This window comes from Kogia breviceps, chromosome 4 (genome assembly GCF_026419965.1).
Source record: "Kogia breviceps isolate mKogBre1 chromosome 4, mKogBre1 haplotype 1, whole genome shotgun sequence".
In the NCBI taxonomy this organism is placed as follows: Eukaryota; Metazoa; Chordata; class Mammalia; order Artiodactyla; family Physeteridae; genus Kogia; species Kogia breviceps.
In genome coordinates, this window is record NC_081313.1 from 40,089,636 (window position 1) to 40,103,089 (window position 13,454).

At 41.4% G+C, this 13,454-nt stretch overlaps 2 protein-coding genes across 4 annotated transcripts in view; one reads left to right on the top strand and one right to left on the bottom strand.

Annotated features, from left to right (window-relative positions):
* Nucleotides 1-9,783, top strand: part of ITGA2 (integrin subunit alpha 2) — a 106,804-nt gene extending 97,021 nt beyond the window's left edge. Inside the window, exons 28-30 of the mRNA XM_059062987.2 lie at nucleotides 2,176-2,265; nucleotides 5,377-5,493; nucleotides 5,954-9,783. Of these exons, the coding sequence (XP_058918970.1) occupies nucleotides 2,176-2,265; nucleotides 5,377-5,493; nucleotides 5,954-6,034 (288 nt within the window). The 3' untranslated portion in view covers nucleotides 6,035-9,783. The remainder of the gene's footprint in view (nucleotides 1-2,175; nucleotides 2,266-5,376; nucleotides 5,494-5,953) is intronic.
* Nucleotides 1,563-13,454, bottom strand: part of MOCS2 (molybdenum cofactor synthesis 2) — a 28,461-nt gene continuing 16,569 nt past the window's right edge. The window contains exons 7-8 of one of the 3 annotated variants that reach the window (XM_067030968.1): nucleotides 13,070-13,132; nucleotides 8,687-10,047 (exon numbers count right to left, since the gene is read on the bottom strand). In XM_067030968.1, coding sequence (XP_066887069.1) covers nucleotides 9,976-10,047; nucleotides 13,070-13,132 — 135 coding nt within the window. In that variant the 3' untranslated portion in view covers nucleotides 8,687-9,975. Of the gene's footprint in view, nucleotides 1,799-7,764; nucleotides 10,095-13,069; nucleotides 13,133-13,454 lie in introns of those variants that run through there. The other 2 variants (XM_067030967.1, XM_067030969.1) reach the window with 2 other exon arrangements.

Below are 13,454 nucleotides of genomic sequence, written 5' to 3' on the forward strand. Positions count from 1 at the left end.
GTTATACCATCCTCCCAGCTGCTGTAGTTTGGCGCTCAGTTTTTTACCCATTGGATCTTGGCTTCTTGGATTTGAGGAACAAATGTTTTCATAGTAACCTTTGCCAGCTGGGAAGGAAAATTGACTGTTGCAAATCAAAAGGCAATCACCCCGGCTCTGTAAAAAGCATTTGGGTTTTTTTGAGTCTGTTTAAAGCTACATCATTTTAACTGTAAGACTTTTTATAGTACCTTCCCCAAGGTTTTCAGAAGCAGCAGTTTCATTTCGGGAAGCAAAATTCTGAAGAAGTGTATCATTTATGCTTTTTCAACATGGTTATGATAGTTAAGCTGAAAAACACCCATGAGAGTTACTGCGTATCAAGTCCTACACATCTTCCTCCTTCATGAAAGGTCAAATGTTTATCCCCACCTTGTTTTGAACCATTTCAATAGTGGATGTTCTCAGACCATCTAGGAGATCCAGTATGAAATATGAATCCTACTTCCTGTATTAGAGCCCATGAATATTACTACCTTTTGCCCCTTTTCTGAGGCAGTGCAAGTCACCTTAACATTTCAAGTAATTTCATCACAAAGTGATTGCTCAGGCTTCCAAATCAGTGGCATTGTTGGTTGCCCTTTGTAAGGAAAAGGCTTGTTGAATGCTAGCAGGTGTGTGACTTCACTCTCCCGGTGGGCATGGTACGCCTACCGCTACTTGTTAACCCTGCAGGATACTGCGTACCCGTGCAAAGGGCCAGACTTAGGAGGGCAGATATATCAGTGTTGTAAGGAAATTCTTTCATCTTTAGTCTGCAGGGACTATTAAATAAGAACATTCACTTAACCGTTACTCCTTTTTAAATTTAAACCATCATCAATACTCCTAATGTTCCCCAAATAATGTATGTTTGAGAGAACAGTGATAGGGTTAACTTCTACTGCAATCTTCCATCTTGAGAAAATTAAGGCTAATCAGAGACTAAGCCAGTGGAAAGGAAATAAATTGCTCACTTTTTGGATATGCATTCTCTCTTTCTGGCTCCCAGATATAGTTTAGCAAATTACCTCATGGAGTATATTGAATCATGTGCCCTAGTAACCACAAAAACTAAATCCTAGGAGCCAGATCATGTGAAGGCAGTTCTCAAATCTGGGCATTGTATTCCATCTCGAAATAAGCGTCAGTCCCGATAATTGATTATAGAGAAAACAATATACATATCAGTAATGTATCCACTAAAAAACATTATTTTTCTGTAACTAGATTCAGGAATGCATGTAATATTATTTCATCTTTGGAGGTTACTAATAACATCAGCATAAAATGTATGTCCTTCCTATATGCCTGCCCCAAATCCAGTATTTTTTATAAAAATGCTTAGATCAGGAAATCTGAAATTATTACTCATTATATAGCACCGACACAGGTTTAGGATGTCTGCCACTGACATGCATGGTCTTTAAACAGTATTATTTTACACATGTACCCAGAAAAGAAATTCTCTTCCTTTTGAATCTGATTTCACATTCTGTTTTGAGATTTATTCAGGTAAATATTTTAAAATACCAAGTTTTCAATTTACTCTCATGTCACAAACTTCATTGTTTTTAAAAACCTAAACTATGGGGCTTCCTTGGTGGCACAGTGGTTGAGAGTCCGCCTGCCGATGCAGGGGACACGGCTTCGTGCCCCGGTCCGGGAGGATCCCACATACCGTGGAGTGGCTGGGCTCGTGAGCCATGGCCGCTGGGTCTGCACGTCCGGAGCCTGTGCTCCGCGACGGGAGAGGCCACAACACTGAGATGCCCGCGTACTGCAAAAAAAAGACCACAAAAAAACCCCTAAACTATGATCTTTCCCAATTAAAAACTTCATTTCTAAACCCTTGTTTTTCACCCCTGTTTACCAGTTAGAGTTACCGGGAGAGACGCTTTAACCGGCTGGTATCTAGACCCCACCCCCCCAGAGACTTCGTTTAATCTGCTATGGCAGGGCCCAGTCACCCGCACGGTTTAAGTTCCCACATGGGGTCCCAGCATATCGGCGATTTAAGCACACAGATGCTTGAGTCTTCAGAGTTGGCATTTGCTCTTGTCACTTTCCACAAGGACATAAATAAGGAACATGCCGAGTTTTATACATTAACTTCTGCTAGGATAAAATATACTCTTTATTCTTCTTATGTTCCAGTCGACTTTTCAGACAGTACAGCTGACAGCAGCGGCAGAAATAGACACCTATAACCCTCAGATATATGCGATCGAAGAAAACGCCGTCACGGTGAGTGCATCGCATCCCTCCCTGTGGGCGCTGGAGTCTCTGACAGGCAATCCATTTCTGACCTTTTACAATAGTCACTTTCGCATCTACATGTACATAGAAGTATCTTACTGAAACTCTGGAAGGCTAATGTTTATCATGCTGAGCTTTTGATAAGGGTGTTTGCTACTCAAAAAAAGCCCCCTGGTGTACTTGCCCTCCCCCTCGTGCCCATGCTGGCAGAGCTGGATCAGAAGTGATGATCTGAAAGGAGGCACAAGGGAAGGGGCCCCACCTTGCTGTGGCTCCCTCCTCCCTGCTCCAGGCCTCAACCAGCACCAGGGCTCCTCCTTTCTGCTCATGCTTACACAAAGCAGTTTACATCCTCGGCCATGAAATCTAAGTCATGCTCCTTTGAATCATACATAGTATTTTAGAGTATTTTTGAAAGAGAAGTGCTTAAGTAAGCTTAATAAATAAGGCATTTATTAGAGGGCTTTTTTTTTTTTTTTTTTTTAGCAGTACTTAAAACTAGACACTGACACTGTGTGAAACATCCATTCATTAGATCTTCGGTCTAGAAAACTATAAATGCTTCTCTTGATTTAAAAACAAAAAGGGTTTGGCAAAGAAATGTATGTTCACAGAAAACAAAGGCTCACTGTTCCAAGAGCTGGCACCGGACAACTTTCCTTCGTGCTGGAACTCTGGTTAGAATACGCCATATTTAGATATAGCAGGATTTCCATGCTCAGCTAATCTGCTAGCAGAGCCCTGGGCATCTTCCTCCCAGTGCTTTTGTTAGGAATTGGAAGCCAGTTCAAGACTCTGCCCCGAGGCCAGCTTGGCAGCTGGCCCCACTCCACTAGTCCACTGCTGCAGTCTATGGACTTGGCTAAAAAGCCAATGGCCTTGTGAACTCTGGACCTCTCTCAATGCCTGAGAGTGGAGCTCACAGCCCTGCTGTCCCACTATTGTCCCAGCAAAAATGATTCCACACAGAGGATGCTGCTCTGCTTCTGGTTTAGGACTATCAGCGAAGGCCCGCACCCTCTCTTCAGAGGCTGGGGTGTGGAAAATCAGAAACGGAGCCAAAGGAAACGTGGGCTTCAAATTCAAAGTGCTATGAACTTAAGCCTCGGGAGGGGGGAAATACTATAGATATTTTTAAAGTTCATTTCAGAAAAATGTAGTGTTCAGACAATACCTGGACCTCTGCTGAAATCTGGTTTTTTTTTTTTAGAAAGCAGTATTAAATACATGAATTAATTAAAAATTCAAATTAACAACTTCAATGAACCTTTTGGGAGATTTTTCTCTGAGCAATACTGATAAGTAATAGAGGCCAACTATTACTTGTGTCTATAAAAATATTTTTTGAATCCAAATAACTTAAATAAATTGTAAAATTATATTTTGGAATCCGAATAATAAACTGACCTATCCCTATAGGTAGACAAGTGATTCTTAAATTTATTTGAATTCCAATCCCACTTCAAAAGCCAATACAGGGCTTCCCTGGTGGAGCAGTGGTTGAGAATCCGCCTGCCAATGCAGGGGACACGGGTTCGTGCCCCGGTCCGGGAAGATCCCACATGCCACGGAGCGTCTGGGCCCGTGAGCCATGGCCACTGAGCCTGTGCTTCCGGAGCCTGCGCTCCGCAACGGGAGAGGCCACAACAGTGTGAGGCCCGCATACCGGGAAAAAAAAAAAAAAAAGCCAATACAAAAATCATGTACTCATAGTTCCCTAAAGATCCATGCAGCTGGATGAGGAAGTTCCAGAAGAGAGAGGAGTAGGGATATGACTGCCACTAAGCAGTGAACTACATGAATCTAGTTATTTTATTCCTAAATTTATGAAGCCTTAGTTTAGCTCTTAAAAATCCAAATGAGAAGAAATATAGTCACCAAAAGGCCAGACTCAGGTTTAGCCCAACTCATAAATTCTGTGGTGAAAACCAGCTTATCTGCCACTGTAATTCAGTGTTAAATCAAGTAAATAAATTAGGTTTTCTCCCCTCGTTTGGCTCCAAAATTAACTCTTTAAAAATGGTTGTGGGGCTTCCCTGGTGGTGCAGTGGTTGAGAGTTCGCCTGCCGATTCAGGGGACACGGGTTCGTACCCCGGTCCGGGAAGATCCCACATGCCGCGGAGCGGCTGAGCCTGTGAGCCATGGCCGCCGACCCTGTGCGTCCGGAGCCTGGGCTCTGCAACGGGAGAGGCCACAACAGTGAGAGGCCCGGGTACCGCAAAAAAAAAAAAAAAAGGTTGTAATTCTTTCCCCAATTAAAAAAAAGAAAAAGAAAAAGAATACAGTTTTACTGTTAGAACTCTTACGGCAGCCATGTTATTACAAAGCCACAAAGACTGCCAGGAAGTGGACGTTAAGAATCATGTGTAACCTCAAGGGCAATTTATTACGGAAAAGGTCAACTTGAGCCCTGAGATATTACTTCTACTTGTTAACAATCCATATCAAGTAAATCAACATTTTAGATGCCCAATTCAAAGTCGTTGTTGTTATCGTTTAATCACAAGGGATTTGTGCTGTTTATTTTATTTTTTTTTGTTTTTTTTTTTTGCGGTACGCGGACCTCTCACTGTTGTGGCCTCTCCCCTTGCGGAGCACAGGCTCCGGACACACAGGCTCAGCGGCCATGGCTCACGGGCCCAGCCCCTCCGTGGCATGTGGGATCTTCCCGGACCGGCGCATGTCCCCTGCATCGGCACTACTGCGCCACCAGCGAAGCCCTGTGTTGTTTATTTTTTGACTCTCCTCCCCAAGACCGGGTTCCAAATGCTTTCACTTGATGATGAGACTGGATGCCAGAAACTAAAGTTCCAAATTTCATAAGTGATTAATGGATCTGAGACTGTCAGAGATGATATATCCACTAAATACTGATGCAGTTAAAGGAAGGAAGTGGGAAGAGTTGCATGCCTTGCCTGTATTTGCAGGAGCATTTTCTCTCGAGATTGTACCGTACAATATTTAACTGAGGAATGTGATCACGAGGAAGCCACATCCCCTTTCCAGACCCTCACTTATAAAATTAGAGGACTTGACTAGACATCTCACTTTTTTTCAGTGCTAAAATTAACGCAATTGTTTTATATATACACTTACAGATTCCCATTACCATAATGAAACCTCATGAGAAAGCTGAAGTACCAACCGGAGTTATAGTAGGAAGTGCAATCGCTGGAATCCTTTTGTTACTAGCTCTGGTTGCGATTTTATGGAAGGTAAGAAATGTTTCATATTTAAAAATAGAGGGGTCCTGAAGACCTCTGTCTTGAATTTCTTTATCACAGAGCAACCCTAAGTTTTATATGGTACCTCCTCACCTATCATAGGAAAAAAGGAAATGCAAGTTTATTTGCAAATTCTCACTCATGTTCTTGAAAACAATCAGTAAGGATTTTATCTCCATGGTCTTGGTCCCTTTTCTCCAACCTTCCTTTCATCCAGACCCTGAACGTTTTGTTCACCTGCAAGTAAGTAGACCCTGAAAAATTTAACTTTATGCAATTCATTTCAACTCTGGGTATTAATCTCCTCACTGAAGGGCTGATGCCAGGTCAATACTCTGCACACTGACCTCTCCAGATCCCCACGATTCCCAGAGGTGCAAGGAGGGGGGGGAGTCTGGGTCCATACAAAATAAGCCAGAAGTGGTCATGTTTTTACATCATCATCTTACAGCTTGGATTCTTCAAAAGAAAATATGAAAAAATGACCAAAAATCCAGATGAAATTGATGAGACCACAGAACTCAACAGCTGAATCACCCAGCAGTTCCCACTGCAGTGGGAAGGGGCAGCATCACAGCCAGGGTTTATTATTCGCATGAATGGATTTCTTAAAAATCCCAGTGTAACTTAATAATGTAATAGGTAAACTAGAACTGCAGGTCAGTTTGAAAAGAAACTGTGAGGGAGTTGGGAGGGCAGGAGTATAAAGGGTAAAAGACTATTTTATGTTGGGGGGGGAAAGTGATCTTTACGTTGGCTGGTCCAGAGTTTACATGAAATGCTTCCAAGCAGGAGAACTCTTAAAGAAAAATATAACCTTTCTCAGAATTATTTTTTGGGAAAAACCCAATCATTTAAAATGATTGTTTTTAAACAACAAAAGTGGAAGTACTCGGTATAAGTATATAATTAGCTTGGATATATTGATGCTGATGGGCAAAAAAAAACAACACACGTCTTCAACTTAACGCTGCTCATCCAAAGTTGCCACAGAGGATGTTTTCAGTGATAATTTTGTTTCTACACTAGGTAAAATCTGCTGTTGTCAGCCCACAGATGCTTCCTTAAGAGCCCCTTTCTTGCGATGATGTACTTATCAAAACATGCTTGATGACTGGTAGGGGCCTCCTGCAGAGGAAATTTCCATTTCACTGGGGGAGGGTTAGGGGCCTAAAGGATTTAGAGGCCAAAGCACAAACTTGTGTTTAAAATCTGTAACATCATTTATGGTAGAATCTTGTCTGCTGGAGGCCCCGCCTGGAAGGAGGAAATTTTTCTCCTTTAGGATGCATAACTGGCTGACCCTGACTGGCTGGCTGGCAGGGGGTGGTGGGGGGGAACCTTGTGAATTTTTGAAAGATGAGTAATTTCTTTGGAATCCTTCCTCCTTCCACAATGAAGCTCTCCCACCTCCTGGTGCCCCCATTTTCTCGATGCCTGCTGCTGCCCGCCTTCCTCTCCAGGAGTCCACAGTTTTCCACCCTCCTTGTCCAAATCTCCCACTCCCAGGGCAGCTGCTCTTCTCCAGGTGTGAGAAGGAAGTCATCTGTTTCACTTCCACACTTGCGTGAATTACTGTATAACCCCCTTAACTTCAGGGAGCTATTTTCATTTATTGCTAAATAGGCAAGAAAAGCCCAAGTGAATTTCTAATTGTTGAGATTTCAGGCAGGGTAAACAAGGTAAAGTATAAACATCTCAGGAATTTGCAAGAAGTTACAAGGAGACATTAGAAACCACCCAATCAGCATGTGTACCTGCTGTGCTTGTCTGTTTCTGGAGGACTTACACTTCCAGAAGAAGGACTTTCACCTGGGAGTTTGCTCACCAGGTAGAGGCTCACGCCCCAATACCTGAGAGTCTTATTTAGTCGTCAGATCGGGATGAAGCCTGGTGACCTGTATTTTACAAGCATCCCGGTCCTTATGAGGTAAATGGGCCACTGTGAGGACCACCACCCATTTCTCCTTCTGCACCTTCTTTTCTCTACTTCTGAGCCCACCTATCCTCTAGGAGGGACGGGGAGAAAATGGGCAGAGATTAAGTCCGTGGGGACTATTTTATGCCAGAAAGTACACACCTGAAGCTTCAGACAAGTCACTTAGCCTCTGTAAACTTCAGTGTCCTTGTTATAAAATGGGGAGACTGGGGCTGAGCTCAGCAGCGACGCTTTTAACTTTAAAAACCTATCTGGGTTTCTTATAACACAAATAGACAATCCTCCAAGAATCTGACACTGAAAAGAATTCGGAGGAAAACAGGTATTTGCCCATGTGTGCCTGTGATGGCAGTGCAGGGCTGTCTGCACAGGTACAGAATTTATTTTGCATCTGACGAAACAAAGGGGAAAAAAAACCATTAGAAATAAAACATCAGGGGTTTACAGCAAAAACAGCATGGTATTCTCTAGTTACATGTGCTAGAGCCCAATTCTTTTAACAGCTGGTTTCAAACACTGTTTCATTCCAAGAAAAATTGTTTTAAAAAAAGAGTGGAGGGGAAACTGGTCATTAAGTTGAAAAAGGCTATTTAATAAACTGGGTAACTGCTGTACATATTTACTATTTTTTTGATGTAATATACTGATAATATTGGAAGTCATCCTTTTATTTTACTCTGCCTCCCCTTCCTTAGATGATAAACACTAATCTGAGGTCACATACCCACAGTGAGCTTGCAAGCTCTGGCAAGCCTTGCCTTGGAGGAGCCGCCTTGACGGCACTGTTTCCATGAAGGAGTTGGATTACTATAAACTAAAAAATTAGCCATTTGTCTCTGCACCATTTATCGCACTGGGGCAGGGTTTCTCAGCCTGGGCACTACTGACGTTTGGAGCCAGGTAATTCATTCTTGCGGGGGCCTTACCGGTGCATTGTGGGATGTTTAGCAGCATCCCTGGCCTCTGGCTGTGGCCTCTGCCTATGAATACCAGACACTCCCTCTCCACCTCATCGTGGTGATCAAAAAATGTCCCGAGACATTGGCTGACGCCTCCTGGAAGGCAAAATCACCCCGACTGAGAACCACTGCTCTAAGCAAGTGGCCTAAATATACAACTTCTGTTACCAGATCACAGATTTGAGGCAGAGGCTCTAGTGAGGAGTATTTCTCAAGCACTTTTAAGCAAAGGTTGAGTATTCATCCAAGAAATTAAAAAATTATTTGAGAAAAAAAGCTCTGTATTCCTATTCAGCCATACTTTTATTTTAAAAGTAAGTAGAATATGGGGCTTAAAAGATGTCATCTTCAAAGTTTCCATTTCATAAATGGTGTACAGACAATATGTATAGAATGTGATAAGAATTGAGTTGCTTCATGCATGGCTGCCACACAAGCCTTACAAAATAGTAAAGTAGAACAGTCTGAAAAAATTGCATTGAGATTTGAATTTGTGCATTGTCCATTTTAGCAGCAAAATGAGAACTGGACAGATTCCTAGCTGGCTGTGCTATTTTTATAAAATAGTAAAAGTTATTAACTGTGAAAAGAAAACTAAAACCAATTTATCACAATCACACAAGTGACTATACTACAAATTATTATAGAAGGTATAATTTTCTAATGTATCTATTCTGATATACAGCTATAATGCATTATGACAGTCCCATAAATTAAGACATTAAGCAGAAAGCATTAAACAGGATTCCTCAAACTGAGCTCCCTGGTCCATCATTAAGACAATTTGCACACAGCAAATAATTATATACACAGCTCTTAGGACTATGCCCTCATTATCGCATACTCATTTCAGTGAATTCAAAAGACTAAACCTCTAGAGGTAAAAGGTACACATGGGGGTAAAGTTTGAAACAAAAATGTTAACTATTTCTTTGAACCTTAAAGAACGAAAATGTAGCCATTATGTAAATATTAAAAAATGGTTTCATTCTTACCTGATTTATTTTGGCAGATAAAGTCAAAACGTAAATGTATATATTGCACAACTATGTTAAATTGTATTTTTTTAAAGACAAATTGTCTAGGATAGTTTCCTTCACACATAATGTATAAATCTTTAAGTATATTTGCTTTGTTGATAAACTGGTTTTTGTCTTTTTTTCTCTCCACCAAAAATATAAAAATGAATATGCATGTTTGTATATGAGGTTTCACAATTCGTTTGATTTTTGAGAAGCAAAAGATCAAATTGGAGCAGTAATCAACATAAACTAGTTAAGAGCTTTTCTCCTATTAAAGTATGAGAATCAAACAGAAAAGTATTATTTAATTGTAAACCCCTCTTTAAATACCACATTACTGAATACAATTAAAATCATTTTGAAAATAAAGCTATTTACTTTGGAATTTGAATTTTATGACTTAAACGTATTTCACTGTATTTATCTTATGCACTCACTGAGCTTCAGAACACATTCAAGACTCAGTAGAAGAGTGAGGATGTATCTAACCTCTTAAGTTAGTAGCAGTGGCCACAAGGATGCTTTTGCAGGAACCTTAAACTGCCTTCATAGCTTAGAGACGAGGTGTAAAGCCTTGCTCCTCACAATGTGGTCGATGGGTAGGCAGCGCTGCATCACCTGGAGGCTGTTACAAAATGTAGATCTCAGATGCCACACAGAACTGAAGTCCAGCTGGAAGTTTAAGATCACCAGATGATTCATATTATGTTCAAGTCTGAGAAGCACTACTCTAAAACACAACTGACCTCTAGATATAAATATGTGCTTGATATAGAAAAAAAATATCGGTCAAACCGCTGCAGCCTATATGAGTAGTCATCTGCATAGTTTTTTAAAAAAATTTTAATAGTAAGCAAGAGGGTTTATATCTTAAGGATTAAATATGCTGAAATGAACGTGCTGAAATTATAAAACAAGATACATATCAGGCTCCTAGACTGGCCCTCATTCTATAGCTGACGCATCAATGCAAAGGTTGCTGGGTATGTGTTGCCTTTCACACCTATGCACAAACATCTCCAATTCCTACCAGGTGAACTCCCACGTGCCTTCCTCAGTTTGGCCCATCTCAATTCTGGTGAAGCACATAAGGGCAGCTGATTGCAGAACCACCACCAGTAAGCGTGTCTGGTATGCTTTGTACATTAAAATACAACTTTGAAGAAAAAGAACATTCATTTTTCTTTAGATTGTCACAGAGTAGGTTAAAGACCTGTATCAAATCTACCATTCTGTCCCAAATCGGAAAAGTTTTATATTTATGTATTTTTAAAAAGGAATTCCTTTTATTCATTCTATATCACCTTTTAAAAACTACATAGAACATTTTTTTTAAAATTCCTCATCCTATCATAACCCTTTAATATTTTAAACTAAGATACCAATTAAAGATTGGAAATAATCTTATTCAAAAAGAGGTACTGATTTTCATCTTAGGACCACTCCAACCTAATTAAAAGAAGAAGGCTACTAACGAAACTGAACTTGATTCTGTGCAAAATAAAAGTAAAAAGCTAACTCAAGTTGTTCTTACTCTAGCCCTAGCTCTACTGCCCTCTGCTGGGTGAGCTACCTAACTACACCACACAAATCGTTACTGCCTTGAGAGGCCTTTACTACAACTAGGTGCTCAGGAGCTATGTAGGAGAGACACTGCAGGATGGGAGTGAGGAAGAGAGTGCAGAAGAAAAGCTGCACCTATCCACTCATTCATCTAACCAGATACTTTTACGCATCTATAAGCACTACAACTACACATCGTGTCACGTGTGTTTAATTTGGGGGCACAATACTTAACACCGACAGAACTTCTGAGCACTCTTGAGTGCATGTCATGGTTAGACACGGTGGTGACAGAGACAAAAAAATCCCTGGCCTCAGGAAGCTCATAGTCTAGTGATGGAGATAAACGAACAGATGGAGTACATGAGGTAGTGGTTAAGTGCCACTGCAAGATATAAAGTAGAGCAAGGGAAGGGAACAGGAATCCAGTTTTAAATAGGGTAGTCAGAGAAGCCTCTCTGAGGAGGTGACATTTAATTAGGGAGGAAGTGAGGAAATAAAGTGAGGAAGCAGACTATAGGAACTCCTGGAGGAAGGGCATTCTAGACAAAGAGACCGGCAAGGACTCTTAGGGAGAATAAGCCTGCCACGAAACACCATAGCAGGGCTTCCCTGGTGGCGCAGTGGTTGAGAATCCGCCTGCCGATGCAGGGGACACGGGTTCGTGCCCCGGTCCGGGAAGATCCCACCTGCCGCGGAGCGGCTGGGCCTGTGAGCCATGGCCGCTGAGCCTGCGCGTCCGGAGCCTGCGCTCCACAACGGGAGAGGCCACAACAGTGAGAGGCCCGCGTACCGCAAAAAAAAAAAAAAAACAACCACCATAGCAAAGCAGGGAGCCTGGTGCAAGAGAGGAGGTGAGAGGGGCAAGCAGGAGCCTGATCATGTAGGCTGTAGGTCATGGTGAGAACCCTGAAGTTCTAGGATGTGATTACCTATCAGAAGGTTCAAGTAGGATGATGAAGTGACCCAAGTGGGAGAAGGAAGGAGGACTTGTCACCAGGCCACAGCAACAGTCCAAGAGAAACGGAGTGGTGGCTTGGATGACAAATGTAGCAGCGGAAAAAAGAAATGAGCGGATTCAGAAGATATCCAGGAATTGTTTTCTAATTCTCCGATAGGTTCATTCAGGGATCTAAGATCAAGATTCAAACTTCTGGCTCCTTAATCACTATTTCTCAAAACATGCTGAAAATACAGTGGCTCAACATCGTATCTAAAGGGCAAAAATATCCACAAAATCACAAAACACTTCATTGTTAACCATCCGCTATTACTTTCATTCAAAGATAAAATTCTTTAAATTTCGCTACCTGTCATAAAAAACTTGAAACACAAGTAAAGTAATCTGAGTTTCCTACTTCTTGGGTGAATTTACATAGGCTATCATACAAAGCCACAGTTCCAAAGTGACTTTAAACATTACAATCCACTTAAAGGCCGATTTTTTTAGGTTACTCTTCTAATTAGTTAAGCAACTAAGTTATGGGTATAGAAAGGCTGTGTCAAAGTGATGCTAGCCCCTTATTACCTCACCACCAATTAACACTACCGCACCTAAGAAACTGGGGATCAAAGACCCTATTTAAATCCAGTGCAATGCACTAAAAACTGTCAGGGGTGTTTCATCCCAATTTTAGCATGCCCCAGATTAACTCCTTAACCTCTGTATTGGAGACTTAAAAGCATAACAGTCTGTGTTCCTGACTCAGAACAAAACCTACTCAAAATTACGACATGACTCTTTAATAAAACATGCATAGAGAATACTTTATGTTCTTTAAGTATTTAATTACCATCAATAAAGATCCTCTAAAGAAATATTTGAGTAGAAAAATCCTGAAATCCACATATACCTCATACGGACATATATGACATAATAAAGTTGTGAACAACATGGGTGCAAAATCCCGGGAATATCTGGTGGCCCAGTAATCTCATGACACTGTGCTTTCACACAGAATGTAACTGACTCTTGTCCAACCACCAGCCCCTGTCCTCAAATAGGAGCAGGACAAAGTTTGGTGGGGGGGAGGCAGGCAATGAATTCAGAGAGGGTAAGGCTGAGACCAGACAGACAAACCCACCTCAGTAAGGGAATAGTTGGTGGAGGATTTGTCAGCCTTCCCAGGATTCTTCTGGTCCAATCTCTGAATAAGGAAAGGAATAAACACCAAATAAGCAGGAGATTCCTAATGTCCATATGGCTGTTCCACAGGTCCCAGCCAAAGACAGGATGCAGGATCTTCCCCATGGTATCTAATATTGGCAGACAAAGACCACTGGTGGGTGCCTGGCACAGAACAGGCATTCAGTATTTGTTGAATAAATGAATTCCTCAGGTAAAAAATGCTTCACTAGATGTAGCTAGTGATATTACTGAAAAAAAAAAATTAGGGGGTATGAAAGTATAAGTCTTTGTTCCCAAAGTGCATAATGAAAATTTTATGATGATGTCAACTGCCCAAAATT